The 26,165-nt window shown below is 45.5% G+C and overlaps 1 protein-coding gene across 1 annotated transcript in view; it reads left to right on the plus strand.

Moving 5' to 3' along the window:
• Positions 1-26,165, plus strand: part of GLP1R (glucagon like peptide 1 receptor) — a 960,977-nt gene that overhangs the window by 502,944 nt on the left and 431,868 nt on the right. Inside the window, exons 5-6 of the mRNA XM_069236652.1 lie at positions 11,420-11,573; positions 20,585-20,744. Coding sequence (XP_069092753.1) covers positions 11,420-11,573; positions 20,585-20,744 — 314 coding nt within the window. The remainder of the gene's footprint in view (positions 1-11,419; positions 11,574-20,584; positions 20,745-26,165) is intronic.

Below are 26,165 nucleotides of genomic sequence, written 5' to 3' on the forward strand. Positions count from 1 at the left end.
TACAAGAACTATGGCTCCATTGCAGCCCCTCTTAATGACCTCACATCCAAGAAAATGCCTAAAAAGGTATTATGGACAGCAAACTGTCAGAAAGCTTTTGAGGAGCTGAAGCAGGCCATGTGCTCTGCACCTGTCCTGAAAAGCCCTTGTTACTCTAAAAAATTCTATGTCCAAACTGATGCATTTGAATTAGGAGTAGGGGCAGTCCTATCACAACTTAATTCTGAGGGCCAGGATCAACCTGTCGCTTTTATTAGTAGGAGGTTGACCCCTAGAGAAAAGCGTTGGTCTGCCATAGAAAGGGAGGCCTTTGCTGTGGTCTGGGCTCTGAAGAAGTTGAGGCCATACCTGTTTGGCACTCACTTCATTGTTCAGACAGACCACAAACCTCTACTTTGGCTAAAACAAATGAAAGGTGAAAATCCTAAATTATTGAGGTGGTCCATATCCCTACAGGGAATGGACTATACAGTGGAACATAGACCTGGGAGTAGCCACTCCAATGCAGATGGACTCTCCAGATATTTCCACTTAGACAATGAAGACTCATCAGGTCATGGCTAGTCTTATTGTCCTTCGTTTGGGGGGGGTTGTGTAGGAAAGTACCATCTTGTCTGGCATGTTACCCCCATTTTTCACTGTATATATGTTGTTTTAGTTGTATGTGTCACTGGGACCCTGGCATCCAGGGCCCCAGTGCTCATAAGTGTGCCTGAATGTGTTACCTGTGTAGTGACTAACTGTCTCACTGAGGCTCTGCTAATCAGAACCTCAGTGGTTATGCTCTCTCATTTCTTTCTAAATTGTCACTAACAGGGTAGTGACCAATTTTACCAATTTACATTGTCTTACTCGAACACCCTTATAATTCCCTAGTATATGGTACTGAGGTACCCAGGGTATTGGGGTTCCAGGAGATCCCTATGGGCTGCAGCATTTCTTTTGCCACCCATAGGGAGCTCTGACAATTCTTACACAGGCCTGCCACTGCAGCCTGAGTGAAATAACGTCCACGTTATTTCACAGCCATTTTACACTGCACTTAAGTAACTTATAAGTCACCTATATGTCTAATATGGTAAAGGTTAGGTGCAAAGTTACTTAGTGTGAGGGCACCCTGGCACTAGCCAAGGTGCCCCCACATTGTTCAGGGCCAATTCCCCGGACTTTGTGAGTGCGGGGACACCATTACACGCGTGCACTACATATAGGTCACTACCTATATGTAGCTTCACATTGGTAACTCCGAATATGGCCATGTAACATGTCTATGATCATGGAATTGCCCCCTCTATGCCATCCTGGCATAGTTGTCACAATCCCATGATCCCAGTGGTCTGTAGAACAGACCCTGGTACTGCCAAACTGCCTTTCCTGGGGTTTCACTGCAGCTGCTGCTGCTGCCAACCCCTCAGACAGGCTTCTGCCCTCCTGGGGTCCAGCCAGGCCTGGCCCAGGATGGCAGAACAAAGGACTTCCTCTGAGAGAGGGTGTTACACCCTCTCCCTTTGGAAAATGGTGTGAAGGCAGGGGAGGAATAGCCTCCCCCAGCCTCTGGAAATGCTTTCTTGGGCACAGATGTGCCCATTTCTGCATAAGCCAGTCTACACCGGTTCAGGGGACCCCTTAGCCCTGCTCTGGCGCGAAACTGGACAAAGGAAAGGGGAGTGACCACTCCCCTGACCTGCACCTCCCCTGGGAGGTGTCCAGAGCTCCTCCAGTGTGCTCCAGACCTCTGCCATCTTGGAAACAGAGGTGCTGCTGGCACACTGGACTGCTCTGAGTGGCCAGTGCCACCAGGTGACGTCAGAGACTCCTTCTGATAGGCTCCTTCAGGTGTTGCTAGCCTATCCTCTCTCCTAGGTAGCCAAACCCTCTTTTCTGGCTATTTAGGGTCTCTGTCTCTGGGGAAACTTTAGATAACGAATGCAAGAGCTCATCCGAGTTCCTCTGCATCTCTCTCTTCACCTTCTGCCAAGGAATCGACTGCTGACTGCGCTGGAAGCCTGCAAAACTGCAACATAGTAGCAAAGACGACTACTGCAACTCTGTAACGCTGATCCTGCCGCCTTCTCGACTGTTTTCCTGGTGGTGCATGCTGTGGGGGTAGTCTGCCTCCTCTCTGCACTAGAAGCTCCGAAGAAATCTCCCGTGGGTTGACGGAATCTTCCCCCTGCAACCGCAGGCACCGAAAAGCTGCATTACCAGTCCCTTGGCTCTCCTCTCAGCACGACGAGCGAGGTCCCTCGAATCCAGCAACTCTGTCCAAGTGACTCCCACAGTCCAGTGACTCTTCAGTCCAAGTTTGGTGGAGGTAAGTCCTTGCCTCCCCACGCCAGACTGCATTGCTGGGAACTGCGACTTTTGCAGCTACTCCGGCCCCTGTGCACTTGCGGCGGAAATCCTTTGTGCACAGCCAAGCCTGGGTCCACGGCACTCTAACCTGCATTGCACGACTTTCTAAGTTGGTCTCCGGCGACGTGGGACTCCTTTGTGTAACTTCGGGTGAGCACCATTTCACGCATCCTCGTAGTGCCTGTTTCTGGCACTTCTCCGGGTGCTACCTGCTGATGATAGGGCTTCTTGTCTTGCTCGACGTCCCCTCTACCCCCTGGCGCAATTTGCGACACCCTGGTCCTTCCTGGGCCACAGCAGCGTCCAAAAATGCTAACCGCACGATTTGCAGCTAGCAAGGCTTGTTGGCGTTCTTTCGGCGGGAAAACACTTCTGCACGACTCTCCACGGCGTGAGGGATTTGTCCTCCAAAGGGGAAGTCTCTAGCCCTTGTCGTTCCTGCAGAAACCTCAGCTTCTTCTGTCCAGTAGAAGCTTCTTTGCACCCACAGCTGGCATTTCCTGGGCATCTGCCCAACTCCGACTTGCTTGTGACTTTTGGACTTGGTGCCCTTGTTCCACAGGTACCCTCGACTGGAAATCCATCGTTGTTGCATTGTTGGTTTGTGTCTTTCCTGCCTTATTCCCCTATCACGACTTCTTTGTCCTTTGGGGAACTTTAGTGCACTTTGCACTCACTTTTCAGGGTCTTGGGGTGGGCTATTTTTCTAACCCTTACTATTTTCTAATAGTCCCAGCGACCCTCTACAAGGTCACATAGGTTTGGGGTCCATTCGTGGTTCGCATTCCACTTTTGGAGTATATGGTTTGTGTTGCCCCTATCCCTATGTGTCCCCATTGCATCCTATTGTAACTATACATTGTTTGCACTGTTTTCTAAGACTATACTGCATATTTCTGGTATTGTGTATATATATCTTGTGTATATTTCCTATCCTCTCACTGAGGGTACACTCTGAGATACTTTGGCATATTGTCATAAAAATAAAGTACCTTTATTTTTAGTATAACTGTGTATTGTGTTTTCTTATGATATTGTGCATATGACACTAAGTGGTACTGTAGGAGCTTCACTCGTCTCCTAGTTCAGCCTAAGCTGCTCTGCTAAGCTACCATTATCTATCAGCCTATGCTGCTAGACACCCTATACACTAATAAGGGATAACTGGGCCTGGTGCAAGGTGCAAGTACCCCTTGGTACTCACTACAAGCCAGTCCAGCCTCCTACACAATGCACTTACCTTCTTCTCTAAAATATCCACTTTACATAGTCCCTCTCCTCATCGCAGATCTGACAATCGCTTCCTTCTTGATGCCCGGAGAGCGTGTTCTTTGGTAACTGAAGTTTTTCGATAGCAGGCACCAGATAGTGGACAGACCTCCTCTGGCCCTTTGACCAGAACTTAACCTTGTTTTCTTTAGATGTCACTTTAAAAATTGCCTTTTCAAGCTATATTCCTTTTTAGGTTAGTAGTAGTTATATCCAGTTATGTTGTTTAGCACCGAGAACCTTTGTCACACATTGGACTTTATAAATAAATAGAACATAGGATGGCAAATTTGTCCTATGACTTGACCAATCTCCTCAATTTACGAAATCTAATTTTCAGCTTTGTCTTCTTAAGGTGGCCTTGTGGGTAAAAAAAAAACCTTACGCTAAATGCACGAACATTTAATTTTGATCAGTGGCAACTGAATTGTTGGCCTGCTGAGTTAGGCTCTCTGTCTGTACCCTCTTACTCTGCTAAAAATCTGGAAGCCTTTTTTGACTGCCAGGAATCTTTTTAGTTCAAGTAAACAAAGTCTGTTCTGCCTGAGACTGATCAAGAAAATCCTGAATCCTTCCTAACCACTACCAAAAAACTGGCATTCAAGCTGTTGTACTTTCTAGGCTTAACTATGCTATTTTCTTTTATCTTAGTCTTCCAAAATACATGATTCATCATCTTCAGATCACAGTTCAGTTCCCAGGCGTGTTCTCAGGCTCTTCCATGGTTCATACATAACAGAAGGTCTGTGCCATCTACTCTGGGCTGCTTGTTTGAGGTTCTCTGCTTTTGTCATGGGGCCTTTTATGCGCAGCTTACTTGGAGTACATTTATATCTTATGCACTTTCTCGTACTCTTCGCTTTTCTTTCCATGATCCTTTTTCAGATTCCCACAATACAGAATAAACATAAATGATAAAGCTCTTTCCTTCTGTGCGTCAAGGAGATAGAATTTACTTCCTCTGTCATTTCCCTGCAAATCTGTCTTCTCTTCAATAAACAACTTAAAACTATTTTTTTCTTCTTCTTTTGGCCTGTCAGTGGTTCTCTAGTTGGTCTCTTCTATCTGCACAAGCCCATCTCATGGTGTAGCAGTGTGTTTTTCACGTAGATACAGTCATCAACAAGTATAGCTGCTACATGAGTGGACTCCCAGGGTTCTTCTTTGATCGAGATCCCTTGAGAAGCTTCATATGTTTCATCTTCTGCATTCATTTACCATTACAGACTTTTGACTAGTGAACTTGCTGCAGTTTTCAGTACTAGAGTGTTCTCTGCTATGAAGGAATATGTACAAACTCTTTCATTAAATGGGTGTCTAGCAGCAGTTTCCACTCTTAGAGTGATTTCTTGCAGCAGTTTCTACTCTTAGGGTGGTTTCATCGTGCAGCAGTTTCCATTGTTAGTGTGGTTTCTTCCTGCAGCAGTTTTCACTCTTAGGGCGGTTTCATCGTGCAGCAGTTTCCACTGTAAGAGTGGTTTCTTGCAACAGTTTCCACTGTTAGTGTGTTTTCTTCTTGCAGCAGTTTACACTGTTAGTGTGGTTTCTTGCAGCAGTTTCCACTATTAGTGTGGTTTCTTCTTGCATCAGTCTCCACTGTTGGTGTGGTTTCGTGCAGCAGTTTTCACTGTTGGTGTGGTTTCTTGCAGCAGTCTCCACTGTTGTTGTGGTTTCTAGCAGCAGATTCCACTGTTAGTGTGGTTTCTTCTTGCAGCAGTTTCCATTGTTAGTGTGGTTTCTTGCAGCAGTTTCCACTGTTAGTATCTTTTCTTCTTGCAGCAGTTTCCACTGTTAGAGTGGTTTCTTTGAGCAGTTTCCATTATTAGCACAGATTCTTGCAGCAGTTTCCACTCCTAGTGTAGTTTCTTGCAGGAGATTCCACTATTAGCACAGATTCCTGCAGCAGTTTCCACTGTTAGTATGTTTTCTTCTTGCAGCACTTTCCACTGTTAGAGTTGTTTCTTGGAGCAGTTTCCACTGTTAGTGTGGATTCTCCTTGCAGCAGTTTCCACTCTTAGTGAAGTTTCTTGCAGGAGTTTCCACTGTTAGTGTGGTTTCTTCTTGCAGCAGTTCCTACAGTTAGTTTGGTTTCTTGCAGCAGTTTCCACTGTTAGTGTGATTTCTTCTTGCAGCAGTTTGCAGTTAGTGTGGTTTCTTGGAGCAGTTTCCACTGTTAGTGTAGTTTCTTGCAAACATTTCCATTGTTAGTGTGGATTCTTCTTGCAGCAGTTTCCACTGTTAGTGAAGTTTCTTGCAGCAGTTTCCACTGTTAGTGTGGTTTCTTGGAGCAGTTTCCACTGTTAGTGTAGTTTCTTGCAAACGTTCCCATTGTTAGTGTGGTTTCTTCTTTTAGCAGGTTCCACTGTTGGTGTGGTTTCTTGGAGCCGTTTCCACTGTTAGTGTGGATTTTTCTTGCGGCAGTTTCCACTCTTAGTGTAGTTTCTTGCAGGAGTTTCCACTGTTAGTGTGGTTTCTTCTTGCAGCAGTTCCTACAGTTAGTTTGGTTTCTTGCAACAGTTTCCACTGTTAGTGTGGTTTCTTTTTGCAGCAGTTTTCACTGTTAGTGTGGTTTCTTCTTGCAGCAGTTTCCACTGTTAGTGTGGTTTCTTGGAGCAGTTTCCCCTCTTAGTGAAGTTTCTTGCTGACGTTTCCACTGATAGTGTGGTTTCTTCTTGCAGCAGTTTCCATTGTTAGTGTGGTTTCTTGCAGCAGTTTCCACTGTTAATATGTTTTCTTCTTGCAGCAGTTTCCACTGTTAGGGTGGTTTATTTGAGAAGTTTACACTATTAGCGCAGATTCTTGCAGCATTTTCCACTCTTAGTGTAGTTTCTAGCAGGAGTTTCCACTATTAGCACAGATTCTTGCAGGAGTTTCCACTGTTAGTATGTTTTCTTCTTGCAGCAGTTTCCACTGTTAGTGTGGTTTCTTGGAGCAGTTTCCACTGTTAGTGTGGATTCTTCTTGCAGCAGTTTCCACTCTTAGTGTAGTTTCTTGCAGGAGTTTCCACTGTTAGTGTGATTTCTTCTTGCAGCAGTTTCCACTGTTAGTGTGGTTTCTTGGAGCAGTTAACACTGTTAGTGTAGTTTCCTGCAAACGTTTCCATTGTTAGTGTGGTTTCTTCTTTTAGCAGGTTCCACTGTTGGTGTGGTTTCTTGGAGCAGTTTCCACTGTTAGTGTGGATTTTTCTTGCAGCAGTTTCCACTCTTAGTTTAGTTTCTTGTAGGAGTTTCCACTGTTAGTGGGGTTTCTTCTTGTAGCAGTTTCTACAGTTAGTTTGGTTTCTTGCAGCAGTTTCCACTGTTAGTGTGGTTTCTTGGAGCAGTTTCCACTGTTAGTGTAGTTTTTTGCAGACGTTTCCATTGTTAGTGTGGTTTCTTCTTTTTGCAGGTTCCACTGTTGATGTGGTTTCCTGCAGCAGCAGGTTCCACTGATAGTGTGGTTTCTTGGAGCAGTTTCCACTGTTAGTGTAGTTTCTTGCAAACATTTCAATTGTTAGTGTGGTTTCTTCTTTTAGCAGGTTCCACTGTTGGTGTGGTTTCTTGGAGCAGTTTCCACTGTTAGTGTGGATTTTTCTTGCAGCAGTTTCCACTCTTAGTTTAGTTTCTTGCAAGAGTTTCCACTGTTAGTGTGATTTCTTCTTGCAGCAGTTTATACAGTTAGTTTGGTTTCTTTCAGCAGGTTCCACTGATAGTGTGGTTTCTTGGAGCAGTTTCCACTGTTAGTGTAGTTTTTTGCAGACGTTTCCATTGTTAGTGTGGTTTCTTCTTTTTGCAGGTTCCACTGTTGGTGTGGTTTCCTGCAGCAGCAGGTTCCACTGATAGTGTGGTTTCTTGGAGCAGTTTCCACTGTTTGTGTAGTTTCTTGCAAACATTTCAATTGTTAGTGTGGTTTCTTCTTTTAGCAGGCTTCACTGTTGGTGTGGTTTCTTGGAGTAGTTTCCACTGTTAGTGTGGATTTGTCTTGCAGCAGATTCCTCTCTTAGTTTAGTTTCTTGCAAGAGTTTCCACTGTTAGTGGGGTGTCTTCTTGTAGCAGTTTCTACAGTTAGTTTGGTTTCTTGCAGCAGTTTCCACTGTTAGTGTGGTTTCATGGAGCAGTTTCCACTCTTAGTGAAGTTTCTTGCAGACGTTTCCACTCTTAGTGTGGTTTCTTCTTTTAGCAGGTTCCACTGTTGGTGTGGTTTCCTGCAACAGCAGGTTCCACTGTTGGTGTGGTTTCTTGCAGCAGAAGGTTTGTAGGAAAGTACCATCTTGCCTGGCATGTTACCCCCATATTTCACCGTATATATGTTGTTTTAGTTGTATGTGTCACTGGGACCCTGCCAGCCAGGGCCCCAGTGCTCATAAGTGTGCCCTATATGTGTTACCTGTGTTATGACTAACTGTCTCACTGAGGCTCTGCTATCCAGAACCTCAGTGGTTATGCTCTCTCATTCTCTTTCCAAATTGTCACTATCAGGCTAGTGACCAATTTCACCAATTTACATTGGCATGCTGGAACACCCTTATAATTCCCTAGTATATGGTACTGAGGTACCCAGGGTATTGGGGTTCCAGGAGATCCCTATGGGCTGCAGCATTTCTTGTGCCACCCATAGGGAGATCTGACAATTCTTACACAGGCCTGCCAGTGCAGCCTGAGTGAAATAACGTCCACGTTATTTCACAGCCATTTACCACTGCACTTAAGTAACTTATAAGTCACCTATATGTCTAACCTTTACCTGGTAAAGGTTGGGTGCTAAGTTACTTAGTGTGTGGGCACCCTGGCACTAGCCAAGGTGCTCCCACATTGTTCAGGGCAAATTCCCAGGACTTTGTGAGTGCGGGGACACCATTACACGCGTGCACTATACATATGTCACGACATATGTGTAGCGTCACAATGGTAACTCCGAACATGGCCATGTAACATGTCTAGGATCATGGAATTGTCACGGCATTGGGGAGACAATTCCATGATCCCCCGAGTCTCTAGCTCAGACCCAGGTACTGCCAAACTACCTTTCCCGGGGTTTCACTGCAGCTGCTGCTGCTGCCAACCCCTCAGACAGGTTTCTGCCCTCCTGGGGTCCAGCCAGGCATGGCCCAGGAAGGCAGAACAAAGGACTTCCTCAGAGAGAGGGTGTTACACCCTCTCCCTTTGGAAAAAGGTGTCAGGGCTGGGGAGGAGTAGCCTCCCCCACCCTCTGGAAATGCTTTGATGGGCACAGATGGTGCCCATCTCTGCATAAGCCAGTCTGCACCGGTTCAGGGATCCCTCAGCCCTGCTCTGGCGCGAAACTGGACAAAGGAAAGGGGAGTGACCACTCCCTTGACCTGCACCTCCCCTGGGAGGTGCCCAGAGCTCCTCCAGTGTGCTCCAGACCTCTGCCATCGTGCAAACAGAGGTGCTGCTGGCACACTGGACTGCTCTGAGTGGCCAGTGCCAGCAGGTGACGTCAGAGACTCCTTCTGATAGGCTCCTTCAGGTGTTGCTAGCCTATCCTCTCTCCTGAGTAGCCAAACCCTCTTTTCTGGCTATTTAGGGTCTCTGCTTTGGGGAATTCCTTAGATAACGAATGCAAGAGCTCATCAGAGTTCCTCTGCATCTCTCTCTTCACCTTCTGCCAAGGAATCGACTGCTGACCGCACTGGAAGCCTGCAAAACTGCAACAAAGTAGCAAAGACGACTACTGCGACCTTGTAACGCTGATCCTGCCGCCTTCTCGACTCTTTTCCTGGTGGTGCATGCTGTGGGGGTAGTCTGCCTCCTGTCTGCACTAGAAGCTCCGAAGAAATCTCCTGTGGGTCGACGGAATCTTCCCCCTGCAACCGCAGGCACCAAAGAACTGCTTCACTGGTCCTCTGGGTCTCCTCTCAGCACGACGAGCGAGGTCCCTTGAACTCAGCAACTCTGTCCAAGTGACTCCCACAGTCCAGTGACTCTTCAGTCCAAGTTTGGTGGAGGAAAGTCCTTGCCTTCCCACGCTACACTGCATTGCTGGGAACCGTGTGTTTTGCAGCTACTCCAGCTCCTGTGCACTCACCGAGGATTTCCTTTGTGCACAGCCAAGCCTGGGTCACCAGCACTCTAACCTGCATTGCACAACCTCCTGAGTTGTCCTCCGGCGGTGTGGGACTCTCTCGTGTAACTTCGGGTGAGCACTGTTTCACTCCACTTCGTAGTGCCTGTTCCGGCACTTCTCCGGGTGCTGCTTGCTTCTGAGAGGGCTCCTTGTCTTGCTGGACGCCCCCTCTGTCCCCTCACGCAATTGGCGACATCCTGGTCCCTCCTGGGCCACAGCAGCATCCAAAAACCCTAACTGCAACCTTTGCAGCTAGCAAGGCTTGTTTGCGGTCTCTCTGCAGGAAAACACTTCTGCACGACCCTTCACGACGTGGGACATCCATCCTCCAAAGGGGAAGTTTCTAGCCCTTGTCGTTCTTGCAGAATCCTCAGCTTCTACCATCCAGTGGCAGCTTCTTTGCACCCACAGCTGGCATTTCCTGGGCATCTGACCAGTCCCGACTTGATCGTGACTTTTGGACTTGGTCCCCTTGTTCCACAGGTACTCTCGTCTGGAAATCCATTGTTGTTGCATTGCTGGTGTTGGTCTTTCCTGCAGAATTCCCCTATCACGACTTCTGTGCTCTTTGGGGAACTTAGGTGCACTTTGCACCCACTTTTCAGGGTCTTGGGGTGGGCTATTTTTCTAACCCTCACTGTTTCCTTACAGTCCCAGCGACCCTCTACAAGGTCACATAGGTTTGGGGTCCATTCGTGATTCGCATTCCACTTCTAGAGTATATGGTTTGTGTTGCACCCTATCCCTATGTGCCCCCATTGCATTCTATTGTGACTATACATTGTTTGCACTGTTTTCTATTGCTATTACTGCATATTTTGGTATTGTGTACATATATCTTGTGTATATTTGCTATCCTCATACTGAGGGTACTCACTGAGATACTTTGGCATATTGTCATAAAAATAAAGTACCTTTATTTTGAGTATATCTGTGTATTGTGTTTTCTTATGATATTGTGCATATGAAACTAGTGGTACTGTAGGAGCTTCACTCGTCTCCTAGTTCAGCCTGAGCTGCTCTGCTAAGCTACCATTATCTATCAGCCTAAGCTGCTAGACACCCTATACACTAATAAGGGATAACTGGGCCTGGCGCAAGGTGCAAGTACCCCTTGGTACTCACTACAAGCCAGTCCAGCCTCCTACAAGGTTCCACTGATAGTGTGGTTTCTTCTCATTGTGTCTCAGCTTTTTCATGCTTGGGAATTCCTAATTCAGTCATGACTGAAATAAAGAAGTAAAAAAAGAAGTGATGCCCAAGTTACACACTGATGTTCTCACCTAATTCATCATCTTTTCAATCATCACTTTCTTCTCTGTCTCCTGTTAGTGGGACTGCCGGGCAGACTCGACAGGGAAAGGAGGTTTTTGATCAGCTTAATGATATTCAGATGTGCTGGGGAGACAGCATTATTATACCTGGTGGGAGCAGCAGGACAGATGTTTAGCTTTCTAGCTTGATTTAGAGGCAGTGATTGTGCAGGAGGACTCTCCTCGCAACCGAAACGAGCAAGGGAGGACTCAGAGTAATGGAATTACCGGTAAGTAATAGAACATTCCTAATCAATCTGAGGAGAAACAACAATAATGTTCAACATATTACATTTTTTATGAAACTTTTTCTTCCATCCATTGTTTCCTCAACAGTAGTTTGAAAAGATGAAGATTGTCTCCTCATACTAAACAACCTCAAAGTCATCACTGCTGTTTCTCTGTATCCTTCATAGACATTTGCACTGCACCAGAAACTACATCCATCTGAATCTTTTCGCCTCCTTCATCCTGCGAGCCCTGTCGGTCTTCATTAAGGATTCTGTCTTGAAATGGATGTACAGCACCGCCACCCACGGCCACCAGTGGGATGGGCTCATTTCATACCAGGTAAGTCTCTAGTCCTTCTCATATCTGTATCTTTTCAGTGTCCCAGGAGCTGGGCCTGGGGGACAGGGCTGCTTTCTAAATTATGAGCCATCCAGCTCTCTCAGCCGGCTGATTGAGCTCCTGGGGGCAGTGCTTAATTTGAGCCGGTGTTTTCCGGTGCTTGACACCAGCACTTCATTGTTAGCACCGGCACTAGCGCAGGTTGTCTGATTTACAGATGAGCACAAGTACTGTTGTTTATTAGTTGAATATACATTAAAAATACTCATCCCTGCCGCAGAAGCCATTCTTACAGCTTTGGGAGTCTGGAATGCTCACACTTGTAGGTGTGTGATGGTTAGTAGTTGTGTTGGTTCTGTCATTGGCAGCGCTGCGGGGGCAATAGGCGGTGCCAGCTGCAGGGGCCTCCTGCTGAGGCCCTGGCACTTTCTTTCTCACAGATTGAGCACTGACTGTGACACTGTCTGATTAAGAACAGATTTAAATGTGACAAATAGAAGGGTATGTGGATGGTGCGGAAACAGGGACAGGGATGCAACATGAAGACATCTCCCACTCTGATCTGAGCATTGTTACTAAAGTATATTCCTTCTTTACTTGATAAAAAAGTCATTCTTTGAACGTACCAACCAACTAGCACACTCCTGTAGCTGAACTGATTTAAAGTGACTCTATACATTGTTAAAACTACCCTTTAATCTGTTGCAAACATACTATTTATTTACAGTAAATTCTCCAAATGTGTTATGTCCAATTCTGTGTTTGATGTATTTATTTTATTGGTTGTGTTTGTTGGATGATCTCATTTAGGGCACTGTCTCAGAGTGCTGATAAAAGGTCATCACCAATTATCTAGATGCACAACTGTTTTCTGTGTCTATTACACAAAACTCCCAGTTGGAAAGTTAGAAATAAGCAATGACTGTCGGTTTTGGGAAAACCTTTTGCAGTGTTTGCTAGGAGGATAAGTGAAATGTTTTTTGCTTTCTGTTTCTATACTTGGGAGCAGATTTGGGATGGTCAACCACAAATAGGATTTTTCTGTCACTTTTGTTTCTGCTGTTGGCATTCCAAGTAATTGCTTGCTGGGTAATTGCAAAGACTTTTCAGTTTCTTGCTGCATGACATGCAGAGGATACCCTCGCATCGGAAATAATCTACAAGCTCCTGTAGATGTTCCTTGCAAGCATCACGACTGATCAAGACAACCTCTGTTGTGGAGCCGCAGGAGAGCGTGTTGCCGTGAACACTTGAATAATTAAACACTGCACAACTGCACTGTGTGTGCCTCTCTCCTTGACGTTTGGGTGGAATATGAATAAATATATCTATCTATATATGGCCAACTTCTTCTGAGTCCAAGAGAAAGGCACACATGCTTCAATTTTGCTGATGACTCACCTTGGTCTCTTTGCACATACGCAACCAGGCATAGGTTTGTATCACTCCTACTGTACACAACCATGAACAGGGTTTTATCACTCCTCCATACACAACCAGGCATAGGTTTGTATCACTCCTACTGTACACAACCATGCACAGGGTTTTATCACTCCTCCATACACAACCAGGCATAGGTTTATCACTCCTCCCATACACAACCAGGCATAGGTATGTATCACTCCTACTGTACACAACCATGAACAGGGTTTTATCACTCCTCCCATACACAACCAGGCGTAGGTTTGTATCACTCCTACTGTACACAACCATGTACAGGGTTTTATCACTCCTCCATACACAACCAGGCGTAGGTTTGTATCACTCCTACTGTACACAACCATGTACAGGGTTTTATCACTCCTCCATACACAACCAGGCATAGGTTTGTATCACTCCTACTGTACACAACCAGGCACAGGTTTGTATCACTCCTCCCATACACAACCAGGCATAGGTTTGTATCACTCCTACTGTACACAACCATGCACAGGGTTTTATCACTCCTCCCATACACAACCAGGCATAGGTTTGTATCACTCCTCCCATACACAACCAGGCACAGGTTTGTATCACTCCTACTGTACACAACCATGTACAGGGTTTTATTACTCCTCCATACACAACCAGGCATAGGTTTGTATCACTCCTACTGTACACAACCATGCACAGGGTTTTATCACTCCTCCCATACACAACCAGGCATAGGGTTTTATCACTCCTACTGTACACAACCATGTACAGGGTTTTATCACTCCTCCATACACAACCAGGCATAGGTTTGTATCACTCCTACTGTACACAACCATGCACAGGGTTTTATCACTCCTCCCATACACAACCAGGCATAGGTTTGTATCACTCCTACTGTACACAACCATGTACAGGGTTTTATCACTCCTCCCATACACAACCAGGCATAGATTTGTATCACTCCTACTGTACACAACCATGCACAGGGTTTTATCACTCCTCCCATACACAACCAGGCATAGGGTTTTATCACTCCTACTGTACACAACGAGGTATAGGTTTTTATACTCCACCAGTACACAACCATATACAGGGTTTTATCACTCCTACTGTACACAACCATATACAGGGTTTTATCACACCTCCCATACACAACCAAGCACCAGTTTTTATCACTCCTCCCATGCACAACCAGGCATGTGTTTATCACTCCTCCCGTGCACAACAAGCATAGGTTTTTATCACTCCTCTCGTACACAACCAGGAATGTGTTTTTATCACTTCTCCTGTGCACAACCAGGCATGTGTTTATCACTCCTCCCATGCACAACCAAGCAATTGTTTTTATCACTCCTCCCATGGACAACCAGGCATGTGTTTTTATCACTCCTCCCGTGCACAACCAAGCACAGGTTTTTATCGCTCCTCTTGTACACAACTAGGCATGTGTTTATCAGTCCTCCCATACACAACCAGCCATGTGATTTTATCACTCCTCCCATGAACAACTAGGCATGTGTTTATCACTCCTCCCATGCACAACCAGGCAATTGTTTTTATCACTCCTCCCATGCACAACCAGGCATGTGTTTATCACTCCTCCCGTGCACAACCGGCATGCGTTTTCACTCCTCCTGAGCACAACCAGGCATGCGTTTTTATCACTCCTCCCATACACAACCAGGCATAGGTATGTATCACTCCTACTGTACACAACCATGAACAGGGTTTTATCACTCCTCCATACACAACCAGGCATAGGTTTGTATCACTCCTACTGTACACAACCATGCACAGGGTTTTATCACTCCTCCCATACACAACCAGGCATAGGTTTGTATCACTCCTACTGTACACAACCATGAACAGGGTTTTATCACTCCTCCCATACACAACCAGGCATAGGTTTGTATCACTCCTACTGTACACAACCATGAACAGGGTTTTATCACTCCTCCCATACACAACCAGGCATAGGTTTGTATCACTCCTACTGTACACAACCATGAACAGGGTTTTATCACTCCTCCCATACACAACCAGGCATAGGTTTGTATCACTCCTACTGTACACAACCATGAACAGGGTTTTATCACTCCTCCATACACAACCAGGCATAGGTTTGTATCACTCCTACTGTACACAACCATGCACAGGGTTTTATCACTCCTCCCATACACAACCAGGCATAGGTTTGTATCACTCCTACTGTACACAACCATGAACAGGGTTTTATCACTCCTCCCATACACAACCAGGCATAGGTTTGTATCACTCCTACTGTACACAACCATGAACAGGGTTTTATCACTCCTCCATACACAACCAGGCATAGGTTTGTATCACTCCTACTGTACACAACCATGCACAGGGTTTTATCACTCCTCCCATACACAACCAGGCATAGGTTTATCACTCCTCCCATACACAACCAGGCATAGGTATGTATCACTCCTACTGTACACAACCATGAACAGGGTTTTATCACTCCTCCCATACACAACCAGGCGTAGGTTTGTATCACTCCTACTGTACACAACCATGTACAGGGTTTTATCACTCCTCCATACACAACCAGGCGTAGGTTTGTATCACTCCTACTGTACACAACCATGTACAGGGTTTTATCACTCCTCCATACACAACCAGGCATAGGTTTGTATCACTCCTACTGTACACAACCAGGCACAGGTTTGTATCACTCCTCCCATACACAACCAGGCATAGGTTTGTATCACTCCTACTGTACACAACCATGCACAGGGTTTTATCACTCCTCCCATACACAACCAGGCATAGGTTTGTATCACTCCTCCCATACACAACCAGGCACAGGTTTGTATCACTCCTACTGTACACAACCATGTACAGGGTTTTATTACTCCTCCATACACAACCAGGCATAGGTTTGTATCACTCCTACTGTACACAACCATGCACAGGGTTTTATCACTCCTCCCATACACAACCAGGCATAGGGTTTTATCACTCCTACTGTACACAACCATGTACAGGGTTTTATCACTCCTCCATACACAACCAGGCATAGGTTTGTATCACTCCTACTGTACACAACCATGCACAGGGTTTTATCACTCCTCCCATACACAACCAGGCATAGGTTTGTATCACTCCTACTGTACACAACCATGTACAGGGTTTTATCACTCCTCCCATACACAACCAGGCATAGATTTGTATCACTCCTACTGTACACAACCATGCACAGGGTTTTATCACTCCTCCCATACACAACCAGGCATAGGGTTTTATCACTCCTACTGTACACAACGAGGTATAGGTTTTTATACTCCACCAGTACACAACCATATACAGGGTTTTATCACTTCTACTGTACACAACCATATACAGGGTTTTATCACACCTCCCATACACAACCAAGCACCAGTTTTTATCACTCCTCCCATGCACAACCAGGCATGTGTTTATCACTCCTCCCGTGCACAACAAGCATAGGTTTTTATCACTCCTCTCGTACACAACCAGGAATGTGTTTTTATCACTTCTCCTGTGCACAACCAGGCATGTGTTTATCACTCCTCCCATGCACAACCAAGCAATTGTTTTTATCACTCCTCCCATGGACAACCAGGCATGTGTTTTTATCACTCCTCCCGTGCACAACCAAGCACAGGTTTTTATCGCTCCTCTTGTACACAACTAGGCATGTGTTTATCAGTCCTCCCATACACAACCAGCCATGTGATTTTATCACTCCTCCCATGAACAACTAGGCATGTGTTTATCACTCCTCCCATGCACAACCAGGCAATTGTTTTTATCACTCCTCCCATGCACAACCAGGCATGTGTTTATCACTCCTCCCGTGCACAACCGGCATGCGTTTTCACTCCTCCTGAGCACAACCAGGCATGCGTTTTTATCACTCCTCCCGTGCACAACCAGGCATGTGTTTTTGTCACCCCTCCCGTGCACAACCAAGCATAGGTTTTTATTACTGCTCTTGTACACAGCCAGGCATGTGTTTTTCTCACTCCTTGTAGGAAAGTACCATCTTCTTGGCAAGTTACCCCCAATTTCTGCCTGATGTCAGTGTTTGACAGTGTCACTGGGATCTTGCTAACCAGGACCCCAGTGCTCATGCTCTTTCTCCTCTAAATGTTTTTACTGCATATTGGTAATCCAGTATTTCATCCCAAATTGGCATACTGGTCACCCCTTATAAGTCTCTAGTATATGGTACTTAGGTAACCCCTGCATTAGGGTTCCAGGCAATCACTGGGGGCTGCAGCATTTCTTTTGACACCCATAGGGAGCCCATTCAAAGGCTTCTACAGGACTGCCACTGCAGCCTGTGTGAAATGGTGCATGCACCCTTTCACTGCCATTTACACTGCACCAGGTCACTTATAAGTCACCCATATACCAAGCCTTCCTACCCTGATGACTGGGTGCAGCGTACCTGTGTGTGAGGGCCCCCCTGCACTAGCAGAGGTGCCCCCACATCGTCCAGGACCATTTCCACAGACTTTGTAGTGTGGGGATGTCATTTTACACGTGCACTGGACATAGGTTAATACCTATATCCAGCTTCACACTGATAACTCCGAATATGGGCATGTAAGGTGTCTAACATCTTGCAATTATACCCCAATGCTGATTCTAACATTGGTTGTATAATTCCACGCACTCTGGGGGCTCCACAGTGGACCCCCAGTACTGCCAGCCTTCTGAGGTTTTCCAGGCAGCCCCCGCTGCTGCCACCTCACAGACAGGTTACTGCCCTCCTGATGCTCAAGAAGCTCGAGCCCAAGGAGGCAGAACAATGCATTTCCTTTGGGAGAGGGGTGTTACACCCTCTCCCTTTGGAAATAGGTGTTACAGGCTTCGGAGGCGTAGCCTCCCAGAGCCTCTGGAAATACTTTAAAGGGCACAGATGGTGCCCTCCTTGCATAATCCAGTATACACCGGTTCAGGGACCCCAGTCCCTGCTCTAACTGGACAAATGAAAGGGGAGTGGCCAGTCCCCTGTCCATCACCACCCCAGGGGTGGTGCCCAGAGCTCCTCCATAGTGTTCCTGGGTTTTGCCATCTTGGATTCCAAGGTGGTGGGGAACTCTGAGAGCATCTGAGTGGCCAGTGCCAGCAGGTGACGTCAGAGCCCTCTCCTGATAGGTGCTTACCTGTGTAGCCGACCAGTCCCCCTTTCAGGGATATTTAGGGTCTCTCCTCTGGGTGTTTCCTCAGATTCGGATTGGAAGACTCCAGCAGGAATCCTCTGCATCCTTCACTTCACCTTCTATCGACGAAACTGAATTTGGACCCTCCAGGAACTCTACAAACTGCAACAAAGAAGCAAAGATGTCTTCTGCAACATTGTATCTTCAGCTCCTGCCAGCAACTCCAACTGTTTCCCAGACGTGCATCCTGAGAGGACTGCCTGTCTTCAGGCTGCACCAGAAGAACGAAGGAATCTCCCTTGAAGTGATGGAGTCACTTCCCTGCTTCAGCAGGCACCCATCTGCAGCGACGACCAGTGGCTTGGTTCCCCTCTCCTGAAGAAGTGTGTTGATCCAGCAACACGGGTGGTGGACTGAAATGGTCCCGATGGTCCTGAAGTCCAGCTGTCCAATTTTGGTGGAGGTAAGAACTTGCCTCCCCACGCACGACAGTACCCCTGTGCACCTCATGTTGTGCAGTTGCCAAGGCTTGGTGGCATCCTTCCACAAAGTTCTTTGTGCACCGTGCAGCTCCGGCCCCCAGCACTCCTTCCTCCAACGGCACAGGATCCCTTTGTGTAGTGCTGCGTGGGCCTCCTTTTGCACCTTCTTTGTCCCTGTGCTGTGGGACTCCTGTGCATGTTGCCTAGTCTTCTGCAGGCTCTCTGAGTTGCTGAGGGCCCCCTCTGCCTCCCCCTCTTGGGTAGAGTCCACCAGGTCCCTCATGGTCCCGGGCAGCGCCATTTTACGCTAACTGTGAGCTTTGCGTGTGCCAAGGCTTGTTGGCGGAATCCAGCGACGCAAACCAGACTGCAATCATCCATCCGGCATGGGACATCATCTACACCAACCAGGAACCCGCATCTGTCTTCTTGGGTGCAATACTGACTGTTCTTCTTCACCGGTGGTTCTTCTTTTGCACCTTCATCCGGGTTAGCAGGGGCTCCTGTTCACCCTGGACTCTTCAGTGCTTTTTGGACTTGGTCCCCTTCTTCCACAGGCCTTCAGGTCCAGGAATCCATCATTGGTGTCTTGCAGTCTCTTCCTGGTCTTGCAAAATCTTCTATCACATGTTCTTGTGTGTTCTAGGAAATTTACTGTGATTTACTCCTGCTTTCCTGGGCTCTGGGGTGGGTTCTATTACTCACCTTTGGTGTTTTCTTACACTCCCAGCACCCCTCTCCACACCACACTTGCCTAGGTGGGAAACCGACTTCTGCATTCCACTATTTTAGTATATGGTTTGTGTTCCCCGAGGCCCATTTCTAACTATTGTGGTTTTCACTATTTGCACTGTTCTGTAACTGTTTTACAGCTAATTCTGCATTAGTGTATATACTGTATTAGTGTATATACTGTGCATATTACTTACCTCATAAGGGAGTATAGTCTCTAAGATATTTTGGCATTGGTGTCACCAAAATAAAGTACCTTTATTTTTGTAACACTGAGTATTGTCTTTCATGTGTGTAAGTACTGTGTGACTACAGTGGTATTGTTTGAGCTTTGAATGACTCCTAGTTAGGCCTTGGCTGCTCATCCACACTACCCCTGGAGAGCCTGGCTTCTACACACTGACTGCATTTCACTAATAAGGGATAACTGGACCTGGTGTAAGTACCTTTGGTACCCACTACAAACCAGGCCAGCCTCCTACACTCCTCCCATGCACAACCAGGCATGTGTTTTTATCACTCCTCCCACACACAACCAGGCATAGGTTTTTATCACTCCTCTCGTACACAACCAGGCCTGTGTTTTTACCACTCCTCCCATGCACAACCAGGCATGTGTTTTATCACTCCTTCCATGCACAACCATATATAGATTTTTATCACTCCTCCCATGCACAACCAGGCATAGGTTTGTTAGCACTCCTCCTGTACACAAACAGATATAGGTTTTTATCACTCCTCCCATACACAACCAGGCATAGAGCTTCATTCATTGCCCATCTGTCCTCAACCTGGCACCAGGCTTTATCACTCCTACCCCAGAACCAGGCATATAGGACTTTAAAAACAAAGGCTTTTATTTCCGAAAAGTATCCACAGAAGATTTTTTGCTTCTAAAAAACGAAAAGGGTGCAATTTTATTTCAAAGGTATAGGTAATAGATTTTACACTGTTTCAATTGTAAAATGTTCACTGCCTATCTACCTTTGTATTTCAATAAAATCCAAAGTGTAATAATTTTTCAATGTCTTTATTTGTGCGAATTGGTATGGAGCAATATATCAGAGGAGCATCAAGGCAGAGTGAATTGAATTATCTACATTTATCAATTTCATGTGCTGGTTATAACATGTGATGCCTCTTAGAAGTGCCTGGCTGGAGAGTGTGCATGTCACACAGCAGCACATCCCTGCTACAGCATCTGCTCTCTCTCCCACTCCAGGAGTCCCTGAGCTGCAGGCTGGTCTTCGTGATGATGCAGTACTGCGTGGCAGCCAATTACTACTGGCTACTGGTGGAAGGCGCCTACCTGCACACACTCCTGGTTCTGTCCGGCTTCTCCGAACAAAGAATATTTAGGCTGTATCTCTGTGTTGGATGGGGTAAGTACTGGGATCTTGCCTTCTAAAGGTACCCAAAAGTTATGTGGATCCACACTATTGTGGTCTCTGATTTATTTCTGGCCAAATTATCAAAAATGGGTGTTTTTCTTCAGTTTGGTACATGGATATTTAAGAGCTGGCTCTCACCTTAGAACAAGTTCATAGTAATAAGAAGTACAAAATAAAAAGTAAAACAAACTACAAACAGTCATTTGAGTCCAGCGGGATGAGGTGGAATCCGCCAGCCTTTATTCTTCAATCGCAATTCTGGAAAAAATGATTCAAGTAAATAATTTCCCTAAATTTCCTGTATCGAGGTAGCATGGCGCAGCTCTAATCTGGGGACCCATGGTGTTCCACATTTGGGGCCTAGTACTCTTAAGCAAAGGCCGCCATTGTTTCCCATTGTATCGGCGTTGTAGGATCAGGTGAAGTGGAGCAGATTGAATGTTCTTGGTGGTGTTGACAGAGATTATACTTTTTCAGATAAGAAACCAGACAGTAAGCAGATTGCTAACACAATTAGACAACAGTAACACACAATAAAATGTTTTTCAACATTTCCCCTTCATGGTTGTCTTCTAGACACCCCAGGTTGTAGCTGTGCTTGACTCATAGAGATTGTTATACTGAATGGGCACTGATGGAGGGGCGGACGACAACAAAGGAATATCTGGATTTTGCTGTAAAAACTCTATATTAACAAAGCTGACTTGCACTTATCCTTTTCTGATGGTGTGGATCAGAAGGAATGTTGGTTCCTGACAGGTGGTCCACGACCCCCTTGTGCAGGTACTCTTAGGGGCATATTTATACCCTGTTTGAGCCAAATTTGCACCATTTTATTATGCAAATTCTGCGCAAACCAATATTTATATTTTGACGTTAGACACGTCTAACGTCAAAATATAGGAGTTTGCACCATTTTTTGGATGCTTGCACCTCCCTTGTGTCAATGAGATGCAAGGTAGGCGTTCCCATCTTAAAAATGGGGCTATCCCCATAGCCCTATATTTATACCCTCGTGCTAAAATGGCACACAGGTGGGAGGAGGGGCTAAATAATGGTGCAAATCTTGCTTTGCACCCTTATTTTACACCTGGGTCAGACCAGGCGTTAGGGGACCTGTGGATCCATTTCCATGGTCAGACAACATGGAACGGGTCCAAAGGTGCCCTTCCCAAGCCTCAGGAACACCCCCACCCATACCAGAGGGACACCAGGGGATGGGGGTCCCCATCTCAGGTAAGTATTGGTAAGTATGGTTTAAATTTTTTTTTTAAGTGCCATCGGCGGCCCTAACATTGGGCGTCCTGCATGGCACAGGGTTCAATGTCCATGCCCTGGAGACACTTGTCCTCTGTGCGGGCCATTGGGGTGGTGGGCATGACTCCTGTCTTTCCTAAGACAGGAGTCATGTTTTGGTGGTTGAGTGCCAGGAGATGGCGCTAGTCTGGTTAGAGGCATTTTCTTTTGCCTCTAATCACAACCCCCCCCTTCCCTATGGCCACCCCCACCTGGCTAGCGTCTTCTTCTAAGACGCTAGCCCAAGTTTACCGCTGTCTTGCGACATTCAATAAATACGGCGCTTGGCTGGCATTTTTAAATGACGCAAGCTGACGCTAAACTTTTTGCTGCAATATTGCATTAGCGCAGTTTTGCTGCAAAAAGCATAAATATGGGTGTTAATCTGCAGAAACTTGAAAGTTGAGTCCTCACATAGGGGACACATATCAACATTGAGGAGCATGTGGAGATCGGCGAAGCCCTCAGCAATAGCTAGACCCATGGCACTTTGTAGGACGAAGGACTTCCATCGCCCAATGTACATCAATTTTCCAGAAGAAATACCTGAACAATGATAGTGCATTGAGTGACACCCACCACTGTAGACAAACAAACCTAACAGGAAGCCACTGTCAAGGTGTCACAATCTGTAGAGCAGAGAAGAAGACCCTGCACTGTTTTGTCTTCACATAGAAGAGAGAAGATCGTTAATAGTGGTGACTAACGGGGCCTATCGCCATGGGCCAAAGAAAAGCATGACTGGACCGAATCCAACATGCGATGGGTCTCCAGTTGGGCAATGGACTTAAAATAAACTTTATTGTAAAATATTGCATATTTCCTGTGAAGGGACTACATTTCCACATCGTTATTTCAATTGAGAACTTTCAGACATATGTGCAAAACGTCTGGGCCATATGTATGAAACTTTCAATTTGCATTTACTAAATAACCACTCCTAAGAAATCACTATATAGGAAATAGAATATGCAATGTACTAAAATTGTGATTTCCTAATAGTATATCTATGGAGTCGCAATCCCTAATAGGAAATCGCAATTTTGGAAAAGCAAAACCTTCCCTACCTATGGGCCTAAGCCCCCCTTAAATCTAAGGGGAGAAAATTGGCACCTTCAAAGCACTCCTATGCACTTGGTTGAAGTACATACTTCAAGGCACTGCAAAATGTGCATTTTGCGTGCCTTTTTGGAATTTGCACATATTTACAATTGAATTGGGTTCAATGGTAATAGCATTTCCTGGATGCCTATTTTGCATTTAGGAAATGCTTTGTACACGTGTTTAGGTAGTCACAAACAGGAAATCCCTATTTGCGATTTCCCATTTTGTAAATCGCAAAATGAGATTTCTACAGGGTAAAAATCGCAGTGTGCAACGCCAAAGAGGCCATTGTACATTGGAAAAGGCTGTTTTGCATTTCTTAACAGGTGACATTGTGATTCTATCCTTTATGAAAGCTTTTGTACATAGGGGCCTTAGTACCTATATGCAGTAAACAATGTAGATTTTTTGTTACTTTGAGGGTGACATCTGACTCTGGCAATTTTGTTTCGTTGTATTCTATGTTTTTTAAAAGCTTTTTAGACCTCGTTGTCGCCAGCTCTTGCTTCTACTTTGACAGTTATACATCAATTAAAGGGTGTCCAATATACTACTATGCTTTGACATGTATTGCAGACATTTGTGTGGTGCCCTCTTGTGGCACGACAGTTCAATTACCTTTTAAACTCGAGATGGGATTTCAATTTCAGGCCCATATTTATACTTTTTTAGCGCTGCATTTGCGTCATTTTTTGACGCAAAAGTGGCGCCAACTTACAAAATATAATTGTATTTTGTAAGATGGCGCCACTTTTGCGTCAAAAAGCGTCGCAAATGCGGTGCTAAAAAAGTATAAATATGGGTCTCAGTGCGATACTTTTTCTGTGGGAGACGGATTACCTGCACTTTTACCACTAAGCCAAAATTCGTATATTTTACTTTTAGATGCATTAAATTTGGAAAAGTCTCTTTTAGCTAAAATCAGTTAGGCACATTGCCTCACTGGCCCCTAATAGTGAAGAAAAAAAACACATGCTCTTCATTCCGCGGCTTCATGATTCATTGTACATTAATTATTTCCCGCAGTAATGTATGGCATAAATAAATGCTCCATCTGATTTCATAAAATGTTCCTGGTAATTATGCCTTAATGGTGACACAGCTCGTAATTAAAATGCTTTAGTGCGCCAATATTTTCATTTTACTTGTAAGCTGCGGGGTCTTCAGGGGAGCTGTTATTGGTGTCATTTTGAATACTTATCTGATAAAATTCATTTCCAATCACTGCACAACCACTTTGCTGCGGAATACAACGGGGGCACCGTGGCGCTATAGTGCAAGGGTGCCTGGGTAGGCGCTAGGCAGCCCATACGGCGACAGTGGAGGGAGAAACCAGATCTGTGCCATTTCTTTGAAAATTTGGCACAATTCTGCTATCTTCCTTTCACGCAACACAGCTCAGCAACTTCACTTCACGTTTTAAGGCGCGGGAATAGTGGGTTCTGGCCCCTGGGGGGCAGGGGAGGTGCAACTTTGGTCTACAGAGCTTATTGCTTTGAATAATTCTTAGATACTTTTAAATACCTTTTTCATGTTTTATTTTTATTGTGGGTGATGTGTGAGAGTCTAATACAGACGTTTTGCAGAGAACTGTTGTCTTTGTGTTTCATGGAATATCTATAAAAAAGTTTATTTTACATCAAAACAGGGGACCTCACACATGAGAATTGGGAGGGTGTCCCAGATATTAGTTGCGGTGATATTACTGAGCTGCTGCTGTGTTACAAAATTGAAAAGACACATCAGTACCCCCAACTATTAGATGTAAACACATTTAGAATTTAGACCAGTTTGTGTCACCGTCAGTGACCGGACCAAGGAGGGCCTGAAAGTGCTGAAATTGGATCATAAATTCAAAGCTGTTTCGAGCAGAGGCCCCCAATGTATGCTTGGCCTGGGCCCCCAAAATCCTTAAGATGTGCCTGCGTAGTATTTACGTGGGGCAAACAACCCCTAGTGTGGCCCTCAGAGCCCTAGAGTCTTTCTTCAGTTTTCATCTAGCATACCTAGAATGCCTGATGAGGGCGTGAGGTGATATTGTAACCTGTGTGGGACTCCTTGGGTGTTGTGAGGACCAGAGCAATGTTTTACTCTTGTCGCTGTGGACCTCGAGCTATGACAAAGTGTGCCAGGTTGCAAGACACACATGGTTGTGTTCAGGAAAGCCCAGCTTTTAGCTCTGCTTGGTTTGAAAATATTTTGGTAGTGAATGGACATTCATGGACCAACAAAGGACCCCTGGTTAAAACTGTGTTAACAAAGCTTGCTTTGTGAGTTGTGCTCGAGTTAGAGGGGTGTTTCGGTCTTGTCCCCGTCAGATGTGTCTCTAGAAGTGAATTTTAGAGGGTGATGGGACACACATTTGGCCATAGATAAAACTGGTGGGACCGCCTACAAGGGTTATATGTATGTCTGTATGTATGTGTATATGTATCTATAAATATTTGTTCATACACACATTCATGTATATGTAAACATGTATATGTATAGTCACTGAAAAAACAAAGGTTAACATAATGTTACAATTAGTTACATTTCCCAGTGACAACATTAACGTTTTGATCTAAACAAAACACAGAAGTTCAGCAGTTATAGGTGTATATATATGGTATAAATCTTTGTATTGAAGAGTAACTCTGTGTGCAGGTGACAGTTGACCTGCGTTCATTATGTTCTACAGAGGTTTGTTGGTACTGCAGAAAAGGTTTCTAGCATGGCGAAGATTCTACGTACTACATACTAAGGGGCAGATTTATCAATGAGTTGCGTCATCCTTGCACCACGCAAGCGGACGCAAGGGCAATGCACCTACACGGTCATATATATCAAGCCACACAAGGCCACCTTGCATAGCACTGCGTGGCTTGATAAATCTAGAGTGTGGGTGCTCCTATGCAGCCACCTATGGATTTTGGCGTTTTCCCACATTTACCATTACTGGTTGACCTGAGAATGCATCAGAATGCAACGCCTCCCTAGGTGAGGCGTAACAAGGAGGAACAACTTCATTTC

Source organism: Pleurodeles waltl, chromosome 5 (genome assembly GCF_031143425.1).
Source record: "Pleurodeles waltl isolate 20211129_DDA chromosome 5, aPleWal1.hap1.20221129, whole genome shotgun sequence".
Classification (NCBI taxonomy): Eukaryota; Metazoa; Chordata; class Amphibia; order Caudata; family Salamandridae; genus Pleurodeles; species Pleurodeles waltl.